The sequence below is a fragment of the Garra rufa genome, chromosome 16, assembly GCF_049309525.1.
Source record: "Garra rufa chromosome 16, GarRuf1.0, whole genome shotgun sequence".
Classification (NCBI taxonomy): domain Eukaryota; kingdom Metazoa; phylum Chordata; class Actinopteri; order Cypriniformes; family Cyprinidae; genus Garra; species Garra rufa.
This window is the reverse complement of record NC_133376.1, coordinates 18,318,188-18,342,433: the sequence shown is the minus strand read 5'-3', so window position 1 is coordinate 18,342,433 and position 24,246 is coordinate 18,318,188. Positions and strand designations below refer to the sequence as shown.

General features: G+C 35.2%; 2 protein-coding genes across 2 annotated transcripts; both read right to left on the bottom strand.

Moving 5' to 3' along the window:
- Positions 1–1,609: 1,609 nt before the first annotated feature.
- Positions 1,610–9,994, bottom strand: dok3 (docking protein 3). Its single transcript, XM_073820206.1, has 5 exons — positions 9,938–9,994; positions 7,977–8,285; positions 5,046–5,127; positions 3,982–4,151; positions 1,610–2,803 (listed from the first exon to the last, which is right to left on the bottom strand). The coding sequence occupies exons 1-5, from the start codon at positions 9,992–9,994 to the stop codon at positions 1,610–1,612; spliced, it is 1,812 nt and encodes a 603-aa protein (XP_073676307.1).
- Positions 9,995–10,210: 216 nt separating this feature from the next.
- LOC141288360 (probable ATP-dependent RNA helicase DDX41) lies at positions 10,211–22,938 on the bottom strand. The gene is made up of 17 exons (XM_073820486.1): positions 22,778–22,938; positions 21,874–21,960; positions 21,513–21,666; positions 20,031–20,105; positions 19,879–19,939; positions 19,653–19,789; positions 19,492–19,564; positions 18,461–18,614; positions 18,148–18,284; positions 17,577–17,739; positions 17,219–17,350; positions 14,194–14,265; positions 14,011–14,107; positions 13,494–13,643; positions 11,193–11,264; positions 10,886–10,996; positions 10,211–10,748 (listed from the first exon to the last, which is right to left on the bottom strand). Exons 1-17 carry the CDS (start codon positions 22,802–22,804, stop codon positions 10,612–10,614), a joined length of 1,839 nt encoding a protein of 612 aa, XP_073676587.1. The 5' UTR covers positions 22,805–22,938; the 3' UTR covers positions 10,211–10,611.
- Between the last annotated feature and the right edge of the window lie 1,308 nt (positions 22,939–24,246).

Genomic DNA, 24,246 nt, shown 5'->3' with positions numbered 1-24,246 from the left:
GGGCTTAATAAATTATGTTCTTGGTCACAGTTTGCAAGCTAACACGCAGTACAATCTATATCCTCAATTTTATCTAATAATAAATGCGTTTTACTCTATGTATTTTTGTGCGTCCTTTATAAGCGTTGTTTATGAATAGTGCGCATGTGCACAAATGCCTGAGGGAACCCCAGAGTATGACGTAAGAGAGAACGCGCAATGAATCAAACATCAAATAAAGCGAAATGACAGGGAACAAAAATAGTAAATTAGTCATTAGGTACCATGTTCAATATAGCTGCATTTTTGAGAGACCCTAATCAGTTAAATAGCAGAAGTTATTACTCGGTGACGTCATTAAAAACGGCCCTAAGTTGTTGAACTAATGTGGTTCAAACGACGGAGATGCGACCGTGTTCGGGAAACACTCGTGACTAGCTAGTTCGTTTCCACAACGATGCATCGCACTATGGAGGTTAACCAGCGAGTTATGTCGTTGTACGGGAAACGCACCCCTGTATGAGTTGCTTTCTTTTGTTGAACATTAAAGATGATATTTTGTCAATGGGGACCAGCAACATATTGGCAGCACTGAATGTAAACAATGCCACTGAACGAAACTCAAATATTTTGTTGATTTTTGCTGCTGAAAATGATCAAATATTGTCATGTTTTATGCTGTACCAACCGGCCAGACCAGGAAAAACATTTGGAGAAGACTATATACTGCCAAAATTTATAACAAATCAAGGAGATGAGTGCAAAAAACTACTCAACCCTACCACCTATTAACTTTGGTTAATAACAATCCATGATTTTGTTTACATCCGAGTATCTCCAATATGGCCACACATCCGGGTAACTGACCAAACCCTGATGCAAGTGCAAACCCTCTATTCTCCAATTGTTTTGAACTAGATCGACTCACATGACACTCCTTCAGTCAGTTAGCACTCTTCACCATAGACATACCATGTTTCATTCAATCAGTTCATTCACAAATGAGTTCAATTTCAGTTCAGCAAACTAAACAATAATATGATGATTCAGGGTCTGCACTCACATGCTATTGGCTCGTGCTGTAGTAAGGGTCTGAAGGGTCTGAGCTTCAAACTGGATTGCACTGAATAAAAAAAAATAAAGGAATAATCCACCTAAAATGAAAAGTCCCAAAACTGAATTCCTTTTTTTTTTTTTTTGTTAAACATAAAAGACGATATTTTGGAGAATGCGGGTAACCAAACAGTTACTGGTCCCCAGTGTGGAAAAATACTATGAAAGTCACTGAGGAACAGCCACTTTTGGGGTGAATTAAAAACTTGTATTTGAAATTCAAAATGTTTGATGTTTCATGCCAGAGACAAAATCACAACCAAACTGTTTTAAATAACTTGTGATATATTGGTTAAATATACACACTTTTACAGTATATCTTACAACATCATTTTCAATAAAGAACATAAACATTGAAATCATGCACTCTCCTTGTATGTAACCATCTTATTACATATTCTGTACATTATTATTAAAAGTTTCATGTTAAAACTTACTTAACACACACTGTAACACATATCACTCACATTAATCAGGCTAGCAGTGACACTGACCTCAATTGTAGACTATAGAAACCTTAATCAGTCATCTGCTCATCTATTCGGTCTAACTGATCACTACTTCCCCCACGTGACCTGGGCGGAAATGGGGGTGGAATTTTAGACAGATCTTTAAACAGAATGCTAGAAAGAGTCTGTTTGAAGTCGACAGGGATTTCACTGGAAGTGAAAACAGGAGTTTGTTCTTCAGTGTTAGGTTGCTCTTGATCATCACTGTCCTCAGTCTGTCGGTTCTTACGTTTAGCTGCAAAGTTCACTGTGCTATATAAATCCTCAGTGTATGGTTGATCCTGCTCAGGAGTGGTCTTTACCATCCAGTTAGTGTAGGGAGCTTCTTCTTGTGGTGATTTCCACACCTTCTCTTTATCCACGGTTATATCTGTATCCACGTTTGGTGGCAAACTGGAAGGCGTTGGAACTTTTGGGAGGTTCAGTTTTGCTCTTGGTTTTGGTTGTGGAAATATCACTGTATACACAATTTCATCTGGGCTACTTACAGGGCTTTTAACGCAAGGTGGTGGATCTGGTAAGGAGATGTATTTGCGTGGTACCGCTGGGCAAGGTCTATCTTGATTTAAATTGGCAGGAGGAAGCTTTTTAAAATTAGGCCTACTCTGTGGTTTGTTTTTAGGCAAGGGTGGCGGTGGTGGAGGAGCTTGTTGAGAGGGAGTGGGTGATGCTTTTTGGACATTCTGTTGTGTGAGAACCCCTTCAATGAGCTTGTGTATTGGCTGCCCAGGTTTTTTCAGTGCAGGTGGGCATGGTCTTCCTTGATTCCTGTTGCCTTGAAGTTGCATATTGACCTTAGGTTTGTCCCTGGCCTGTGTTTTGGGTTTTGGCAGAGGTGGTGGAGGTGGAATGGCTTGTGGAAGGGGTGTGGATGGTGGCAGCAACTCTTGGAGACTCTGGTGCGTGAGCGCCTCCTCAATGGCTTTGTGTATTTGCTGCCCGTGTTTGCATTGTAATGCTGGGCGCGGTCGATCTTGAGGATTTTTCAGCTTAGGCCTGTCCTGCGGTTTGCTTTTAGGTGAGGGGGGGTGGGACGCAAACTCTTGCGGAAGAGCGGTGGCTTGTGCCAGCAGTTCTTGGACACTCTGGTGCATGATGGCCTCCTCAATGGATCTCTTTATTTGATTCCCCTGTTTTGACAAGAATATGAACTGACCCTCTCCAGTGTGACAGCGACGACCTGCCTCGATCAAAATTCCCCCCTGAAAAGACAGTAAATACTGAATAAATCATATAAAGGAGTACAACTGTTTTCAACAATGAAAATAATAAAAAATATTTCTTGAGCATTAAATCAGCATATCAGAATAATTTCCGAAGGATCATGTAACACTGAAAACTAAAGAAAATTAATTTCACAGGAATACATTTTAGATTTGAAAATATATTAATATAATAATATTTTAGTAATATGCGCTTAACTTTGATCGTCATTAAAAAATGCACTACCAGTCAAAAGTTTTTGAACAGTAAGATCTTTAATGTCTCTCTCTTCTGCTCAAAAAGCATGCATTTATTTGATCCAAAGTAGCAAAAATAGTAAACTTTTTAAATATTTTTACTATTTAATTGTTTCATTTAATGTTACTATTTAATTTTGTTTTCTATTTGAATATATTTTAAAATGTAATTTATTCCTGTGATTTCAAATCTGAATTTTAAGCATCATTACTCCAGTCACATGATCCTCCAGAAATCATTCTAATATGCTGATTTGCTTCTCAAAAAATATTTATTATTATTATTATTATTATTATTATTATTATTATTATGTTGAAAACAGCTAAATACAATTTTTCAGGTTTCTTTGATGAATAGAAAGTTCAGAAGAACAGCATTTATCTGAAATTTGTCACATTGTAAGTGTCTTTATTATCACTTTTGATCAAATTAAAGCATCATTGCTAATTAAAAGTATTAATTTCTTTCCCAAACATTTTTTAATGGTACAACGTATAGTTAAATGCTGATCTTTGGATCTACTCATCGAAAATCCTGAAAGACAATTTACTCAACTGTTTTAAATATTGATAATAATAATAAAAATGTTTCTTGAACAGCAAATCGGCATATTAAAATGATTTCTGAAGGATCATGTGACACTGAAGGAATAAATTACATTTTAAAATATATTCAAATAGATATTAAAATAGTAATTTTAAATAGTAAAAATATTTCAAAACTTTACTGTTTTTGCTGTACTTTGGATCAAACAAATGCAAGCTTGCTCAAAAAACCATGAATAATCTTTTGACTGGTAGTGTATATCTATCCCAAACTTTTGAAGGGTAGTGTGTATATATAGTTTATACAAATTAGTTTATATGAGCAAACATGTTGAATCAGAGGGTTGCATATTTTTTTATTCCTTTTGAAGCACCTTGACTAGGCCAAATCTCCTGAGGTGCCTGTAGGGCCATTGGTGGATGGCCTGTCCGGTCCTAAGGTCCAGCAGACAAATAGCCTCTTTCTCAGAAGACAGCAGGTATGACCCAGACATCCTGCACCTTTGAGACGCATCTGTGCTCTGCACTGTCACCTGGAACTGGCCTGCGGGGTGGAATTCATAAAACCATCAAACCGAAATCTCTCTGGACAAACCCTCAATCGTTGAGGTCAGATCTCTTGAATTTAAAATGAAGACAGAACAAAAGATATCTTATAGGGGTGGCCAAGAATTAGGAAGAACTAAAGGCGTCCACTCAGAAAGAAATCTACAAATGTCTATCTACTAATTAAGCTAAAGCTAATAAAGCAACACTTGTTACTATGGGTGCTTGAATACTTTTATGCACAAACACACATTTATCGCCCCACAGCGGTACATCAGTGTGGCTCAAAAAACATTTCAGATAGAAAGACCAAAAATATGTTCTCACGGTGACCGGAATGTTTTTAAATGGGAATTTCCCAAGTTACTTTAATTAGTGCTATCAGTGTTATAATTAAGCTTGAGAGTGAACTGTGAAGACTCAAATAGTAACTCTGCAAAAGAGCATCTGTTTTGTAACACTTCTAGGTGAGCATAGTAATACTAAGAATATGAGGTATGTGCTGCCTAACATTTTTCTATGAGGAAGAAGATAGACCCCAAAACCACATTATTCTGAATAAAAGACAGAAGCTAAAAGAACAAACTGTAAGATATGATGCAACACCAAAGATGTCTGTCTGTATGAGTAGAACCTAATCAGTATAAATTAGATCAATATGACTATTTTGTGCTTTTCTTCTTTAAGACCAACATAAATGAAGGACCACAAACATGTCTGACCTCAGTAAAAACACTGAGTAACAGAAAATACATCTGCACAATTAAGACACACCCTCTTGCTCAACTGCAACAAACAGTTTGGTAACACCTAGTATAACAGCAGATAATCATTATTGTGGTTCTGCATCAGCTTTGCTGGTGGAGATGTGTATTTTAGAGTTCATTCTCACCTGCTCCCCAGGTGGAGTAGAGTTCATTGTCAGCCAATGTCGTGTATTTGTCTTTCTTGGTATCTTCAGTTCCTTGAGTCTTCTAAAAGTATAAGACAGTTGATAACATGTGTACATAATTCCTCTTTTTTATCGTATCTTTCTTTGAAGAAGAAAAAAAAAAGACCATGAACACTCTTGTGTAATCACAGACTCAAAGATGTGGTTATCAGCACTTCCTCTGTGACAGCTTAGCTGTTGTGTGAAGCTGTACCTCAAAATATAAGGTTCATTATAAATGTGTTGACTTCAAGTCACCTTTAGTCTTTTCCTTTTTCCATATTCCATGTTCCTGGATCAACATTCGTATCAATACCTGGCCCAAATTTCACTTTAACTTCAGCAGCAGCAGCTCCTGTAGCTCAAACAGTAGATCAAAGTGCTAGCAATGCCAAGGTCAATGGTCTGATTCCCAAGGAATGAATTTAATTCATTAAATGTATTCCTTGAATCTAATGTAAGTTGATTCAAATAAAAGCATCTGCCAAATATAAGTTTATCTGCTACCTTTGGATTGCTTAGACGAACACTTAAAGAGGTCATGACATGAGAAATCAAATTTGCCTATCTTTTGGCATATAAGAGGTCTTTGTACAATTAAAACATCCTGCAAGTTTCAAACTTTAAAACGTACTCCTCATTATGAACAAAGCATTTATTTAATCAAGCTCCAAAAACATTTGCATAAACACCAGCTCCAGAGCAAGACATGGACAAATAGTCATCCTCAATCGCTTGACACTTCATTACGCTGAATGCGAGTGTTGCGTTGCGTCGTATCAAAAGCAAATAGAAAATATAGCTGCAAGTAGCAATTACGGGGCCAAGCACTACAGTAGCAAGCATCAAACTGCAGCAAATGGCTGAAAAATCATATAAAACTATTAGTAATGTGATTTAATGGCTTATCACTTTTGACCAATAGGTGGCACTGTTACCAAATTGATGTGGTGTAGTCAGTGTAAGGAGACAATGGCACATACAAAGTTTGGTTGCTATACACTTTTGTCTATCAACACGAAATTCATAACTTTTTGTTTTGTTCAGCACAGTCTGAAGATGATTTTGGTCAAGATTGGACCAACGGTTGTGGAGGAGTTCAACATAAATCAAAATGGCGGACAAGAAGTTCGGCCAGCTACTACTATATAATTGGTATGTATCTTTCTAAATAGAGTTTAATTTACAAAAACACTGGACTTACAAACATACTTAAAAACACAAGACGTTTCAGTGTTCATCCAAACACCTTCATCAGTTGTTTGGTGCACAGGAAGTAACTCTGGCAATTGTAGACAAAGGAGCCACACAATTGCCAGAGTTACTTCCTGTGCACCAAACAACTGATGAAGGTGTTTGGATGAACACTGAAACGTCTTGTGTTTTTAAGTATGTTTGTAAGTCCAGTGTTTTTGTAAATTAAACTCTATTTAGAAGGAACTTCTACCTGGATGAATGAATCTCCACAGACAATTGGTATGTATGTTTTTTTAGCATTTTTGAAAATTTCATAATTAATGGTTAATGAATGGTTTATTGACCAATAGGTGGCGCTGTTAGCAAATTGATGTGGTCAGTGTGAGGTTACAATGGCACACACAGAGTTTGGTGTCAATATGTCAAAGCTTTGGAAAGATACAGCCTCAGATGCAGTTTGGCATCTTTCCAGCAAATTCGTTGATGTGTTAAACAAAAAAGTTTTCATATATCAATACAAAATCCGTAACTTTTTGCCAGCATTGTCTGAAAATGATCTGAGTCAAATATGGTGAAAATTGGACCAACAGTCTAGAAGGAGTTCGTAAAAAATGACGGACGGCAAGTTTTCACATAATTGGTATCGATGTTCTCAGCATGACCCAAGGAATATATTGTAATCACTTTCATTACAATAGGCCAATTTAATCAATTGTTATTCGAATTTTGCCCCCATACTTTTGAGTACTGTCAGGGCATGGTGCTGAACGATACGCCAATGCGTTCATAAAATATATGATTTTATGATCAAATTCAAAATGGCCGACACCCAAAATATGTATGGTTCGACTCGGCATGCTCCTTTGAATCTAAAGAGACCAGTGATTTTTGGCCAAACCATTCAGAAGGTATAAGCAAAAAATGTTTTATATCTCTGCTATATCGCTGCTCAGAAACTGTGCAGGTAGCCTCAGGTCAGGGTAGTTATAACACGCACCAAGTTTGGTCTCAATATGGCAAACTGTTGCGGCGATATAGCCTCACATACATTTTTTCATGCTCTTCGTAGAATTCGTTCACGCATTATTCGAGAACAGTTTAACATCATGGATCTCTCTCTTAAGGAGTTGATGATCTCAATCAGGTGTGTTAAATAAGGAATACATGCAAAATGTGCAGAGCAGGGGTCCCCCAGAACCAGGATTGAGAACCACTGCTATAGACTGTCAAAAGTTATAACAAATCAAGGAGAAGAGTGCAAAAAGCTGACTAAGGAACAAAAGGTGTTTGTGGTTGACCAAACTGAACTAGGATTTCCAGGGCAAAAATCTTGACAACATTTTTGTTTGTTCTCATCAATTCTGGTCATGTAGGTAAAATATTAGGCTAATATCTTCATTAATACTGCTCATACATATCTTTACCACCTATTAACTTTAGTTTGTCCAAATATTGTGCCCTTTCCCACTTACTAAGCTTCCACACAGCATAAATTGGTAGAACAACGTATTGAGTAATAAATTAACTTTGCAATCCATGCAGTTGTTTACATCCGAGTATCTCAAATATGGCTGCGCATCTAATTTATTACTGTGAAGCTGTATTGTATAAAGTGCAATATAAATAAAGTGACTTGACTGGACTGTTTGATCCAAGAGCACATCCTAGTTTGTAATTTCACCCAACCCTCCGTACCTGAAATGCTAGCTGGCACAGAATAGTTATCCAGTCCTCCTGGGTGGGAGCAGCGATGGTGTAGGTGCATGAGGTGGTGTTTAAAAAGAAGGCAGAACACTCTGTGGGACAGCTTTCTCCTGGGGCTGGAGTGATGCTCAGACAGTCTGTCAGGCGGATCACCCGTTTGTCGGTCTTTCTGAGCCCCGAAGGCCTCGCAATGGCGGATCCCATCAGCCCCCCTCTATCACGCATGTCGTACAGCTCAATACGTCCGATCCCTGCAGGGCTGGGCTCGAACAGAATCAGCCAGGACTTCCGCCATATCTTCTGCAGGAACAAGGGGAGATGTTATTTTTAATTGAGGCAACGACAGAGTAAAGAAAACGAATTATTTTGGCGTATAACACTGAAGAGTTTAACATCAAACTCTCTGGTTCAGTACTCCTCCATTGGGAGCGGTTAGATAGTTGGGTGAACATGCCAGAGGGAGCAGAAGTTCTGAAACGTTTCCTCGTTTTATCTCCCATGCATGATTCATGGCCCCTAAACGCTACCATGAAGATGGAAGCACCTCAGGTGGTTAACCAGCTGCCGTTTCCTTACTGTATTAATAATGTACAGTTGAAGATTTCTGACCACCTATAATTCCCAAGGCTGGTTGTAAATAATTAAAAGGACGTTTTAATGCTGCTATAACTGTGATTATCAATAGTATGTCCTGCCTTTTTCCTACCAAATATACCATTACTTACTCCTTAATAAATTCTAAATACATTACAAGATAGTTCATAGGGAAATTCTGTCATATTCACTCAGCCTCATGTCGTTCTAAACCTGTATGACTTTTTTATTCTGCAGAACACAAAAGATTATACTTTGAAGGAAGTTGGTAATCAAGTCAAAAGTTTACATACACCTTGCGGAATCTGCAAAATGTTAATTATTTACCAAAATAAGAGAGATCATACAAAATGCATGTTATTTTTTTTATTTAGTACTGACCTGAAAAAGATATTTCACATAAAAATGATCCCCGTTCAAAAGTTTACATACGCTTGATTCTCAATACTGTGTTGTTACCTGAATGAACCACAGCTGTTTGTCCTGAACAGTAAAAAAGACTGCTGTTCTTCAGAAAAAAATCCTTCGGGTTTCAGAAATTTAGTTTTTCAGCATTTTTGTGTATTTGAACTCTTTCCAACAATGACTGTATAATTTTGAGATCCATCTTTTCACACTGAGGACAACTGAGGGACTCATATGCAACTATAACAGAAGGTTCAAACGCTCACCGATGTTCCAAAGGAAACACGATGCATTAAGAGCCAGGGGGTGAAAACTTTTGAACAGAATTAGGATATGTACATTTTTCTTATTTTGCCTAAATATTGTATTTTTTTAATTTAGTACTGCCCTTTAGAAGCTACAGAAATACTTACATGTTTCCCAGAAGACAAAATAAGTGAAATTTACCCTGATCTTCAAATTCAAAAAGTTTTCACCCTATCTCTTAATGCAGTGTTTCTTTCTGAAGCATCAGTGTACCTTCTGTAATAGTTGAGTCCCTCAGTTGTCCTCAGTGCGAAAAGATAGATCTCAAAATCATACAATCATTGTTGGAAAGGATTCAAATTCGCAAAAATGCTGAAAAACCAAAGAATTTGTGGGCCTGAATGATTTTACTGAAGAACAGCAAGCAGTTTAACTGTTCAGGACAAACAAGAGACTAATCACTAAACAAACAAAAACAAAACCAAAAAAAACACAGCCGGGGATCATTCAGGTAACAACACAGTATTAAGAATCAAGCGTATGTAAACTTTTGAACTATATTAACATTTAGCAGATTCTGCAAGGTATGTGAACTAGTTGAGCAGGAAACAATATAAAACATACACCTAAACTAACCAATATAAAAAGCATAAGAACTATCACATCAAATAGTAGTACTAGTACTAGAATTAAATAATATACTGAACCTTTCCAAACTTCACCCCCTGCAAAAAGAGCGGACCCTCTTTAGAGATTACATCCATTGTGCTTGTTTGCCTCCAAGTGTTCTAGTTCCTCTATTTTCTACAGAAGGTGAAAAGAGAGAGAGACAGTGTATGGTGCTAAACTTTATATTAGGCAAGCACTTCCGTTAGGTTGAGGGGCCACATCATTCACCAGCAAGTGGCTGAAAATGTTGGCTTTACATTAACGTGCTTCTTCATGAACAGTCACTCAGGCTTGGTCACAAACAGGATGTTGCAAACAGATGTAACCAGAGATACAGTCTCAGAGACAAATTTTATTGCAGTTTGCATCATAAAATAAAGAGGGTGCATGAGCTGACCATAATTTATTTACACTGGATGTGTAGCAAATAAACAATTCACTGTCAAAAACATGCCTGAGTGGGTTTCAGATAAATACTGTAAGAATTCAGCTGTTACATTATTTCATGACAATGAAGCAAAACTTGCTGAAAACTGTAGGAAAACCTAACTTCTTTCCTACACGACTGTATTTTGCAACAAACAAGAGATTGTTTCACTGAAATGAATCAAAAACAAATATACAGTTGCATGAATAATACATTTTGTACAACATGACAGAAGACATGACACAACAGCCTCTCTCAAGGAAAGATCAGAAGCAGCATACAGCATTAAAAATCCATGGAGCTGTTGGCCAGGTAGTCCTTGCGGCCGATGTTTGTGACCTGTTTTGTCTGCATGGCCTCCAGTTTGGGACAGTCTGTGATCCTGTGGCCCAAACCACCACAAAATGTACAGCCTCTCTCTTCTATGATAGAAAAAAAGCACAAAAAGTAAAAAAAATCGTATACTTTTGAGCAAATACAAAACACTTTTGCAATAATTTTTGGCATGTGCTTGACTGGTTATACAAGCTTGTTTCAGCAATAAGAGCATTATTTGTACCTCCAATATCCAGCATCGTCTCGTCTCCCATTTGGAGAACCTGCAGCACAGGAGGAACCTTTTGCTTGGCTTCGACCAACAAAGCTTTCAGATCCATCAGTACAGACTCAGCTATAAAAAAATTATAATACAAAAAAAAATTTGATGTTGAATTCTATATATCTACATAGTACATTCTCTGAAATGATGAGTCATTGTGTGGTAATTTACTCTTAGAAGGAGAAGTGATAAGATGACAAGGAATGGAAATAGAAAGACTAACACCTAAGATTAATCTATATTTAAAAAAATAAAAATGCAAACTTACCACATCCTTTGTTGATAAATGTTGTGGCTATTCCAGTCTTTCCGGATCGACCTGTTCTGCCTATTCTGTGGACTGTGAAATAAAGAAAAGTGACATACATTTTAAACATACATAAATAAAATAACTATTTTCCATTTAATATATTTTAAAATAAAACTTTTTTCCTGTGGTACAGTTTTAGAATCATTACTTCAGTCTTCAGTGTCACATGATCTTTCAGAAATCATTCTAATATGCTGATTTGCTTTTCAAAAAACATTTATTATTATTGTTCTTGTTATCAATATTCAAAGCAGTTGAGTACATATAGTGCCTCCATTTTTTCACATTTTGATTTGTTGCAGCATTATGTTAAACTGCTTTAAATTACTTTTTTTTTTCACATCAATCTACATCTCATACACCATAATGACAAAACAGGTTTGTAACAACTTTGCAAATTTATTAGAAATAAAAAAACTGAAAAGATCTCGTTGCATAAGTATTCATACCCTTTTCTGGGACACTCGAAATTTAGCTCAGGAGCATTCATATTGTTTCTAGATGTTACTACACTTCGAGTGGAGTTAAACTGTGGCAAATTCATTTGAATGAGTATGATTTAGAAAGGCACACACCTCTCAGAAAAGGTCTAACAGCTGAAAATGCATATCAGAGCAAAAACCAAGTCCTGAGGTCAAGATAACTGCCTGTAGAGCTCAGTGACAGACTTGCGTTAAGGCAATGATCTAGGGAAGAGTTCAGAAAAAAATCTGCTGCATTGAAGGTTCACAGAAGCATTATCCATAATGGAAGATGATTGGAACAACTAGGACTCTAGAAAATGTCTGCCAGCCCCCATCCAAGCTGACAGAGCTTGAGAGGTGAAAAGGTGAGGCAAAGAATGGCAGATAATTGCCAAATGCAGATGTGCAAAGCTTGTCACATCATACCCAAAAAGACTTGAGGCTGTAAAGGTGCTTCAACTATGTACTGAGTTAAGGGTATGAATACTTATGCAATGTACTTATTTCAGTGTTTTATTTTTAATAAATTTGTCAAATTTGCAGATCTGGTTTTGGCTTTGTCATTATTATGGTGTATGGAGTGTAAATTGATGTGGGGAAAACAGTTTAACATAATGCTGCAACAAAACAAAATGTGAAAAAAAAATTAAGGGGTATAAATACTTTTGCAAGACACTGTATATTTGAGGATTATTTGATAAATAGAAAGAACCAAAGACCAGCATTTATCTGAAATAAAAAGCTTTTGTAACATTGTACACTGTTCAAAAGCTTGGAGTCAGTATACATTTTTTTTTTTTTGTATAATGTTACAAAAGATTTCTTCTGAACTTTCTATTCATCAAAGAACCCTGAATTCTACTGCCGTTTTCAACATAATAATAATGAATATTTTGAGGGGAATATTAGAGTGATTTCTGAAGGATCATGTGACACTTAAGAAAGGAGTAATGATGCTAAAAATTCAGCTTTGAAACCAGGAAAAAAAAAACATTTTAAAATATAATCAAATAGAAAACAGCTATTTTAAACAGCAAAAATATTTTAAAATGTTACTGTTTTGCTGTACTTTGGCTTAAATAAAATCAGGATTGGTGAGCAGAAGAGACTTTAAACATCTTACTGACAAAAAACTTTTCACTGGAAGTGTATAAAAATATGCAAATCAACTGGCATTTGCAGTTAAATTAAGCTGGAGTTTTTCTCAGAACTAAATTTTATTCTAAATTCTGTCAAATATTTTGCCTGAAAGAAGTGCTTGTATTATTGTTACTTAAAATAAATGCCTATTTATTTATTTAATATTTTTATATCTAATTGTGTGACATCTTAATCAAATTTTTAATTTAATTAAACATTTTAATCTAACAAACGACATGGTGTGTCAATTAATTAATCTAATTAATCACAATTCACATCAATTTGAGTTGAGAAATTAGTGTTAAATCTATTTATCTATAATATATTATTACTATTTAAAACAGCTGCTTTCTATTTTAATATAATTTAAAATGTAATTTATTCCTGTGATGCAAAGCTACATTTTCAGCATCATTACTCCGGTCTTCAGTGTCACATGATCCTTCAGAAATCATTCTAATATGCTAAATTGCTACTTACAAAACATTTCTTATTATAAATACTGAAAACAGTTGCTCAAAAGTCGTTTACTTGAAATAGAACAGTTTTGATGCATTATAAAGATACTTTTGAATAGTAATAAGTCTTTCTCATCTCAAATATTTGTAGTGTATACAAACCAATAATGCCAAAAAACAATAACCTGAACACCCACCATAGTTTTCAATCTCCTCTGGCATGTCATAATTCACAACATGCTGGATAGCTGGAAAATCCAGACCTTTTGAAGCAACATCAGTAGCCACCAAAACATCTTTCTTTTCCTCTTTGAACGCCTCAATGGCTTTCGTTCTCTCCTCCTGGTCTGAAAAGCACATGTCAAGTTTATTGAGAAGAGTGTGGTTGAACTGCATGACTTGTTTACCTTTATGCAGTCAGTCATATTCGTAACTAATATATATTTTGGGTAACATGAACAGCAGCAGTTAGTGCATGATCAAAGTCAAGTAAAACCACAGAAACTTTGCTGCTTTGAGGTTAAGTGAGATCAAAACTTCTGACACAGTTTGAGAACTCGTTCAGCACGCTCATCACACAGTGCTATGATAGGAGCCACAGTGCAGCAGAAGCTGACACCCGGTGGAGAGCACATGTAGCTGCAGGAAACAGGATGCATAAAGCTGATTGATGGTGTTTGTGCTGCAAGCAGATTGAGATGGATGATGTCGTACCTTTTCCTCCGTGAATAGCCACCGCCTCCACACCTTTCAGGAGAAGATACTCGTGTATGGCATCCACATCTGCTTTCTTCTCAGCGAATATTAATACCTAAAAACAATAAAAGAAGTTTGATTGTTAGAAGAGATTATGTGGGGTTATCAGATGTGGTTTAAAAAGAGCAAGAAGCTACATACCGGAGGTGGGGTCTTCTGGAGACACTCCAAGAGATAAACCATTTTGGCCTCCTCTTTGACATATTCGACTTCCTAAAAGTGACAGGATTTATACAAGTTAAATTTCTGTTCTGATATACGAGTATACCCTATTGTGCAAAAGTATGGGGTTAGTCTCTTATGCTCATCAAGGCTGGATTTATTTGATCGCAAATACAGTAAAAACAGTAATATTGTGAAATAATTTAGGGCCCTATGATTTGTGGAATCCAGTCATAATTTCATTTTTGACAAATTTTGGATGAATAAATCAAAAGTAGGCCAATCTTTAAATGAAAATGCGATATGGACTAGTGTCTGTGAATATTAAGCTGTAAAAATACTATTTAAATATGAATCCTACATGTTCTGCGTGTCTGTGTGTGAATGAATGGCACATATGTGCGGTTTTGTTTACTACACACATACTGAATCGTGAATGACACTCGCTGTTTTCAGCCTCTGCCACCTCAATACAGTGCCTTGCAAAAGTATTCATACCCCTTCATTTTTTCATTTTGTTTTGTTGCAGCATTATGTTAAACTGCTTTAAATTAGTTTTCCCCCACATCAATTTACACTCCATTCACCATAATAATGACAAAGCAAAAACCAGATTTGCAAATTTGACAAATTTATTAAAAATAAAACACTGAAATAAGTACATTGCAAAAGTATTCATACCCTTAACTCAGTACATAGTTGAAGCACCTTTACAGCCTCAAGTCTTTTTGGGTATGATGTGACAAGCTTTGCACATCTGCATTTGGCAATTATCTGCCATTCTTTGCCTCACCTTTTCACCTCTCAAGCTCTGTCAGCTTGGATGGGGGCTGACAGACATTTTCTAGAGTCCCAGTTGTTCCAATCGTCTTCCATTATGGATAATGCTTCTGTGAACCTTCAATGCAGCAGATTTTTTTCTGAACTCTTCCCTAGATCACTGCCTTAACGCAAGTCTGTCACTGAGCTCTACAGGCAGTTATCTTGACCTCAGGACTTGGTTTTTGCTCTGATATGCATTTTCAGCTGTTAGACCTTTTCTGAGAGGTTGTGTGCCTTTCTAAATCATACTCATTCAAATGAATTTGCCACAGTTTAACTCCACTCGAAGTGTAGTAACATCTAGAAGCAATATGAATGCTCCTGAGCTCAATTTTGAGTGTCCCAGAAAAGGGTATGAATACTTATGCAACGGGATCTCTTCAGTTTTATATTTCTAATAAATTTGCAATGTTGTTACAAACCTGTTTTGTGCTTTGTCATTATGGTGTATGAGATGTATCAAAATAAAAGTTTGGTTTAACTTGAAAAAAAAAAAAATGTAACATTTTATATTACTTACATGTAATGACACTAATCCAGAAAATCAATGAAAAATACAATTTGGTAAAAATAAAACTGAATTTGAGAAAAAATTAAATAGTTCATAGGGCCTTAAAACTTTCATTTTTGTTAAACTTTTAATAAATTGCTGTTAAATTATCTGAGTTTCATGATTTAAATTAATTAGACATGCTTTTTGATGAATATTCTTTTAATTGCACCATTACAACAGAGTCTAAAAAAAGGGAGGGGGGAATAATAATCCAGAAAAAAAAAAAAGCGGAATTTGGATAAAAATTTGAATAAAATGGATTTCATAGGGCCCTAGAATAGGGTGAGCATATTTTAGTTTTCAAAAAAAAAAAAAAAGAGGATGTAGGATGAGAGGAGGTTGGGGTCCTAGTTTTGGTATCAAAATATGTCATACCAAAACTACATATTTTACAGTCAGCCATTTTTCACAAAACTAATATCTACCACAGTTTTATCACAGGTAGAATGTAAAATGTTTCAATACAAGCATTTCAGTCAAATGGAATTTATGCAATATTTTAAAATCAATCCCGCCACAACAGTTTAAAATCAGCCCAATGCAGTAAACTCGTTTATTTCATGTACTGTGAGTTTAGCATGTGTTTGGAACTGCTGACAGCTAGCGGTTTAAATGCGTAACATCACTGCAGTCCAAATTCAAAATATCTCTATCAAAATATATAAGTGTAGAAATTAGGAAAGAAGTTTGTAATATCCCTACTGTAGTGTAAAGCAAAAACAATATACATATCAAATATTAATTTTCATTTATTTTGCAATGCAATTGTTTACAATGTAGGGCTATTACTGTCACTGGTATTATTTTTATTATATTCTAATTTGTTTGGCTGTTTGTAATTGTAATTAAATTTGTAATTTAGACTGAAACAGTACACCACAAATAAAAAGAGGGTTGAGTTCATTTTAAAGCTAAGATACAAGTTAATTCACTGGCTTTTCTTAAGTTTTCTTAGTTAAGAACATGAGTTGGAGCTCTTATTTTTAAACTCTCAAAGTGCATTAGATTAGAAGAATTTGACATTTTTTCAAATTCTTAATTTGTCTTTTTTTCCCCCTTCGCAATAATTATTGTATCGTGGACTTCATATCAATATTATATTGTGAGATTTTGATATTGTTACATTCCTATTACCATTTAAAATAACCATTTTATATTTTAATATATTTTAAAATATAATTGATTTTACTCCAGTCTTGAGTGTCACATGATCCAGAATCATTCTAATAAGCTGATTTAGTGCTCAAAAACATTTTTTCTTATTATCAAATATCAATGTTAAAAACAGCTGTGCTGCTTAATATTTATGTGGAAACCAGAATTTTTTTCTTCAAGATTTTATTTAATTGAAAGTTGAGAACAGCACTTGTTTAAAATATAAATCTTTTCTAACATAACAAATATCTTTACTATTGCATTTGATCAATTTAATGCATCTTTGCTGAAAAAATGTACTAATGTATAAAAATTAAAAAGAAAAATGACTGACCCCAAACTTTTGAAGCGGTAGTGTGTGTTTCACAATACTTCAAAAATCGATCTTGGCAAAGCTCACAAAACAACTAAAGGGATTAAACGGAACATGAGGAAAGAATAATGCTGGTCCTTGTGTGAATCTTAATGCCTTACCTGGATGACGTCCAAGCTTGCAGCTCCAGCTCTGCCCACATTAATGGTGATGGGTTTCACTAAAGCACTTTTGGCAAAGTTCTGGATCTTCTTGGGCATAGTGGCACTGAAAAGCAGTGTTTGTCTTTGACCCTAAAGTAAATCATAGTAATGAGCAAAAAAGCACTCTGGTTATTAAAAAGAAAAGAAAAAAAATGATCTTTTAAAACAGTACTATATTAGTTCTAAAATCACTAAATATTCAGGAAAAAACTGAAAAAGGGTGGGGTGGAGGGGCATTTTACTATATTTGCTGACTAAATGTACTGCTCTATTATTGGATAACCTAAACAATATTATGAGATTTGCACAAAAGTACCTTAAAGTAAGAGAAAATGGTCCTGATGTCCTCCTCAAAACCCATGTCAATCATCCTGTCAGCCTCGTCCAGAGCCAGATAGCGGCAGATATCCAGACTCACCATCTTCTTGTTCAGCAGGTCCATCAGTCTGCCTGGAGTGGCCACCATCATGTGCACCCCACTAGAACACACAATAATTTCACAATAAAGTTATGTACAATGTCCCAGTCATTTTTTACCTTTTCCTTTTTAAATGTTTTAAAGGGACAGTTCACCCAAAAATGAAAATTCTGTCATGAATCACTCTCATGTTGCTCCAAACCCACAAGACGTTCATTCATCTTCGGAACACAAAAATATATTTTGGATGAAATCCGAGACCTTTCTGACATGTTCAAGGTCCATGTGACATCAGTGGTTCAACCTTAATTTTATGAAGCTACGAGAATATTTTTGCGTGCATAGGAAACAAAAATAACAGTTTTTTCTCTTCCACATCAGTTTCTGATGCCATTCATAAGAATTAATGTCAGAATTTTCATTTTTGAGTAAACTATCCCTTTTAAACTCTTCAAAAGAAGTGACTTACTGTTTTACCACCTCCATCTGTTCTTTGACAGACATGCCCCCAATACACAGGGCACATCGCATCTGAGGAGCCCCCTCATCCTCTAGGAGTTTACAGTAGTATTCAATGATACTATGTGTCTGTCTCGCCAGCTCCCTCTACAGATGGAGAGAAAGACACGCAATAAATAAATGACCAGACTGTTGCTGTCTGTGCTGTCTGCCTCTTGACTTATGATTTGTATGATGAAATACGGTGAAATATATAGCTTCTCATTTTTCTACCATATTTCTGGCAGAGGACACAGGATGTGCCAGAGACAGAGTTGGCTTACAGAAGGACAAATGATGAGGCCGTAGGGTCCCTCTCTCTTACAGAAGGGTAGCCGTTTCTCCTGCTCCAGACAAAACATAATGATGGGCAGCGTGAAAACTAGGGTCTTCCCTGAGCCGGTGAAGGCAATGCCAATCATGTCCCTGCCGGAGAGACTAAACAAACAAACAGAAATGTTACAAGTAACACATTTAAATAAATGGGCCGTTCTACAGAATTGGTGCAAACTGCTGTCCCACAACCAGAAAACACATATAAAAGCATTTAAATATTAGATGCTTACTAAGATCCTTTTATCATCTGTTGAAACCCACAGTAATATTTAAAATATCATTAAGCGTAATATATATCAAATCATTATTTATTTGGTACTTTCAATTGGGAGGTGGCTGTCCCAACCCCTAAACCCTAAATTTCAATTTATAAAAATGATTTTATTCCATTGTTGTTAAAAAAAAAAAAAAAAAAAAATTATAATTTATATAATTTATCAACTAAGATGTTATGATAGTGTTTGGCTCAATCTATATTCAAACTAATGAATCCCTAACTTTGAAATCAGTGTGAACAACTTTTTGCCTTTTACAAAGAAAAATTGGATTCAAAATACAACAAATCTCATATATCACACTTGAAATATTGTTAGAATTGTAATAGTTTTTGATTTACCTCTGAAAACATTTAAATATATATATATGTATTCACAAGTCAGATGTAAGCAAAATTTAAGAAGGTCAATATAACCCTTCTTATTAACTTATATATTACTGTTTTGGAAGTGACAAGTTTTGGGGAAGAGGACAAATATCCCAAAAAGTTCTGAAAATACAATATGAGATTTAACCGCACAATTACTAGAAATGTGTAGCTTGGAAATTATACAATTTGCATACATATAAAATTTGTGGAAAAAGACATTTTCAAGATGTTTGCAACACCAATTCTGTAGAATAGCCCATATATATGACCACCTGATCTGTATGATAATGACTGAATGTAGCCTCAAGCAAAATAGCCCCACATGCGACTCACATGGTTGGTATTCCCTGAATCTGAATGGGTGTCGGGTGAACGATTCCTTTTTTCTTCAGTCCTTTCAGGATGGCTGCGAAGACCATTAAAGTTGAGAATGGGCCATTAGCATGAAGCTGTGAATGAGGTGCTGCATGTAAAATAGGTGAGATGGATCTTACCCTGAGGAAACTTCATCTCTCTGAAGCTCTTAATGGGTGCTGGAATGCCTTCACCTTCAACAAGAATATGGTACTTCTTCCGTACACGTTCGTGCCGCGCTGCCGCCATGCTGAGAATGTAACGTGGTGCTTTCCAGCTGAAGAGAAAATCAGTTAATAGCTGTTGTCTTTGTTTGCAAAAAAACCACAAATCTGACAAACGAATGGAGAGTTAAAGGCAGCTCACCTTGTTTTTATTGGGTCTTCATATGTGATACCTTTGGCCATTTCCTTCACAGACATTAGAGCTGACAAAGAAATTGAAAGATGCATGTTTGTAATGAAATACTTCTGATCAATAAATTTAAGAACCTGGCAAATTATTCCATTTACGCTTACCTCTGCCTTCAGCAACGCTCTCCAGAATCTTTTCTTCCTCTTTCAACTGTTTCTCCTTTGCAGACTCCTTTCGAGCTACAATTATTAATATTTGAGATAAATAACAAATGCAATATGCAATATATATAAGCAAAAATCTTTAACATTTTCTCACTTAAAGCATTACATTTTATTGTTAATTTCTTAATACACTGAATCTTTATGTATTTCCAGTGTTAAATTCCGTTTTGAATCCTTCATTTTCACACATAGGTTAGCCAAACTATAACATGTTAATAATACTCTATTTACAAATATTAAAAACTGAATATATCTCAATAAAAAGTTTGAAATGACTCTAATTGGTTTCGTACATCATTACTGTCCAAACACTTTTATTAAGTACTACTACGCCAGAGGTTCTCAACCAAGGTGGCTCAGTAAACTTCTAAGGTGCAGTATGACTTAAAATTTCTTAATTTATTATTAAAACTATTAATTAAATGCTAAAAAAATACAATGATATGAATCATATTTCTTGCCCCTGTACATTACCACTCAAAAGTTAAGACGGTAAGATTTTTAATGTTTTAAAAATCAAATAAAACCAAGCCTGCATTTATTTGATCCTGAAAATACAGCAAATTTGAAATATATTTTACTGTTAAAAATAACTGATTTCTATTTGAATATATTTTAAAATGTAATTTATTGCTGTGATCAAAGCTAAATTTTCAGCATCATTACTGCAGTGTCACATGATCCTTCAGAAATCATTCGAAATATGTTTATTTTCTGTTCAAGAAACATTTTTCTTCTTATTATTATTAATAATATTGAGTAGATTTTTTTTCAGGATTCTTTGATGAATAGAAAGATCAGCATTAATCAGAAATAAAAAGCTTTTGCAACTATACACTATACCATTTAAAGTTTGGGGTTATAGAATTTAATACTTTTATTTAGCAAGGATGCTTTAAACTGATCAAAAGTGATAAAAAAGACATATGTTACAAAAAAATTTCTATTTCAGATAAGAAACTTGAATAAAATTATATTCAGCTGTTTTCAACATAGAAATAATAATAATAATAATAAATGTTTTTTGAGCAGCAAATCAGAATATTACAATGATTTCTGAAGGATCGTGTGACTGGAGTAACGAAGCAAAAAATTTAGCTTTAAGATCACAGGAATAAATTACATTTTAAAATATATTACAAAACAGATATTTTAAATAGTAAAAATAATTAAAAATTTTACTGTTTTTGCTGTACTTTGGATCAAATAAATGCAGGCTTGGTAAGCAGAAGAGACTTCTTTAAAAAACATTAAAAAAAAAAAATCTTACTGTCCAAAAACTTTTGACTAGTAGTGAATCTATTTTGAAACCTCTAGAATTATAAAATGAACTGTGTCTGCTTAATTTAATTGACACTTTGATTGAGAGCCACTGCATTAGACAGTAAATAAGTAATAAAGCACAGGGGAGTGTGTAAAGACCTTCAGCTTTCTCCTTGAGGTGTTGGTGCTGATCCAGCAGACTGACATTGGACCTGGGACCCAGACCCTCATCCTCATCTTTCTGCTCTCCACCACTGTCTTTCTGTTCCTCCTCTGTGAGCCCTTTCCCACGGAAACGCATCACCTTCTGGAGCTGAATGTCACATAAACATCTGCAATTAGGATGCTTGGACTTATGTTAGCAAAAGAATGAAATATAATTCCTCAAAAACCACAGTGTGGTGTGCAGCAACAGCAAAGGCAGTAGCAGTAAAAAAAAAAAAAAGCCACCACAGGAAACAAAATAACATTTCTCATGAAAATGAATGGCCATGCTGTAATCTTAATAGAGGTTGCTTACCATCTGCTGTTTTCTGATCTTAACAGGAACATACGGCACATAGTCATCATCTTCTGAGCCCTCTGATCCAGACTTTGAGTAGTTTCTCTGATAATTCATAAGTCATTATGAAAAGCATTACATATAATACAAACTGGAGACATGTCATACAGCAGTTCACAAGCACATATTCTCTTCTTATAGTTTTATATGTGACCCAGGACCACAAAACCAGACTTAAGTAGCACAGGTATATTTGTAACAATAGCCAAACATACATTGTATGGGTCAAAATTATAATTTTTTCTTTTATGCCAAAAATCATTAGGATATTAAGTAAAGATCAGGTTCCATGAAGATGTTTTGTAGATTTTCTATCGTAAATATATCAAAACTTAATTTCTGATTAGTAATATGCATTGCTAAGAACTTCATTTGGACAACTTTAAAGGCGATTTTCTCAATATTTTGATTTTTTGCACCCTCAGATTCCAGATTTTTAAATAGTTGTATCTCGGCCAATATTGTCCTATCCTACCAAACCATACATCAATGGAAAGCTTATTTATTTATTATTTCTGATGTGTAAATCTCAATTAAAAAAAAAAAAAAATTACACTTATTACTGGCTTTGTGGTCCAGGGTCACATATTACTTACACTTAAGTAGAGTAATTTAAGTTAATACGGATTTACATATAAACTCTATTAAAACACACAGACGTTTAATTGCTGCACATTGTAATTCGTTAACGTTATATAAAAAGCTAAAACATCATGTTACATTAGACAAGCTCTACAGAAATATCTTAACGAGATATAATCAATCGCACGTTTTATACCGTTAATGTGGTTTATTATTTTGGACAAATCTATTTACTTTATTAAAACGCTTTTATATAACGTTACATAGCAGTAAAACTTACCTTTTTGGGTCGGTTTTCCGTTTCCATGATGCTCGACGTTACTGGCTTTAGGGTTATAATTTAGCTTTGATATTTAGTACAGTAATGTCAGATAAATGTTACATTACACCCAAACAAGCATTGTTTATACTAGCTAGCATGTAACGTACGCTGCTACTGCTCAGCGGAAGCGTGACGTACAGGTTACGTACAATAATACGGTGGCCCGAAAGGGACTATATCATCCCGAAGTATTTCGGAAATGTACAAAAAGTAAAAAGTTATTATTTTTCACTATGTTGTTGTTTCAAACCTATATGACTTTCTTTCTGTGGGACAAACTAGGAAATGTAAGGCAGGATGTGCCTCAGTTACCATTCACTTGCACTGAGAGAGGAAGAAAAAGCAATGAAAGTGAGCGGTGACCAAAACAGTCACGTACTCTCAAAGAAATTCGGTCCAACATCTTAAGTCACACGGTTTTACGAAGGTAATTATTTACAAACTCTTTCTTTAAGTTTGAAAAATAGGGACATAACTGTACTGTGACTGCAAAAACGAAATACTCACATTTATGTTTCTTATATTGCCACATTCGCATGGTACCACAGGTTTAGAAAGCAAACACAACACATTTTTCTTTTCTCAAAACTGTCATGTTTTAATCTTTCGGCATGAAAGATTTTCACAGTATCAAAAGTGAATAATAATAATTATAATAATAAAAAACAACAAAATAAAACAGAAAGCCAACATACACTTGGCCATTAATGGTATAGTATAAATCTACATTCCAAATGTTTAAGATAATGTTTTCTAGTTTAATATAACCTGGATAGACTCGGAAAAATATGAAAAAAAAAAAAAACTCAGAACAGATTTCTCAAGGGATCTCAATCCTTCAAAGGAGATTTAGTCTATCATAAAACCCAGAGACCCTAATTTCCAGAAAAAAATGCCATGTCTGTATTTGGGATTTTTACCAGAAGGGGCTTAGCTTCAGGGATACACATGTAAAAAAAAAATATGACGCAGACATACAAAGCTATGGAAAGGGCCACCAGATGTTACAAGCGCCGTACCACTGAAGGGAATCTTGAAGCCCCTTAAAAATCATAAAATGCGATTGCAAATGTAACGAATGAAAACAGGTCTGAACTTGTTACGCACCAGTGGACTGAAACTACAAGAGCAGAACTACTGCAAGTGTCTGGGATGTATAAATTCAGGTCTGATACCATCATGCAGCCAAAACAAGGGTGCACTGCTGGAGAACCAACTACAAACTTAAACTCACAATAACAGCATCGAGAACGTGGTCACAGCACAGAACTATATCCAAACCACCACATGGGAGGATCAGCAGGGATACTACCATAAGATTTCGGCCAGGGAATTTTGCCAACAGTCAGTGTGGAACAGCATTCCATACAGAGTCAAAGGACAAGGGAGAGATTGGTAGTTGCCTATGCTTGTCAGTTTTTACGCAT

Excerpts from the sequence above, each read along its gene's own strand:
- LOC141288360 (XM_073820486.1), bottom strand. The coding sequence starts at position 22,804 with ATGGAAACGGAAAACCGACCCAAAAAG. Across the intron at positions 14,266-17,218 it reads CAAGCTTGGACGTCATCCAG|GAAGTCGAATATGTCAAAGA; the intron begins GTAAGGCATTAA and ends TGTCACTTTTAG. Across the intron at positions 14,108-14,193 it reads TCCAGAAGACCCCACCTCCG|GTATTAATATTCGCTGAGAA; the intron begins GTATGTAGCTTC and ends TATTGTTTTTAG.
- dok3 (XM_073820206.1), bottom strand. The coding sequence starts at position 9,994 with ATGGATGTAATCTCTAAAGAGGGTCCGCTCTTTTTGCAGGGGGTGAAG. Across the intron at positions 4,152-5,045 it reads CTACTCCACCTGGGGAGCAG|GCCAGTTCCAGGTGACAGTG; the intron begins GTGAGAATGAAC and ends TCCACCCCGCAG. Across the intron at positions 2,804-3,981 it reads GGAGATTTGGCCTAGTCAAG|GGGGGAATTTTGATCGAGGC; the intron begins GTGCTTCAAAAG and ends CTGTCTTTTCAG.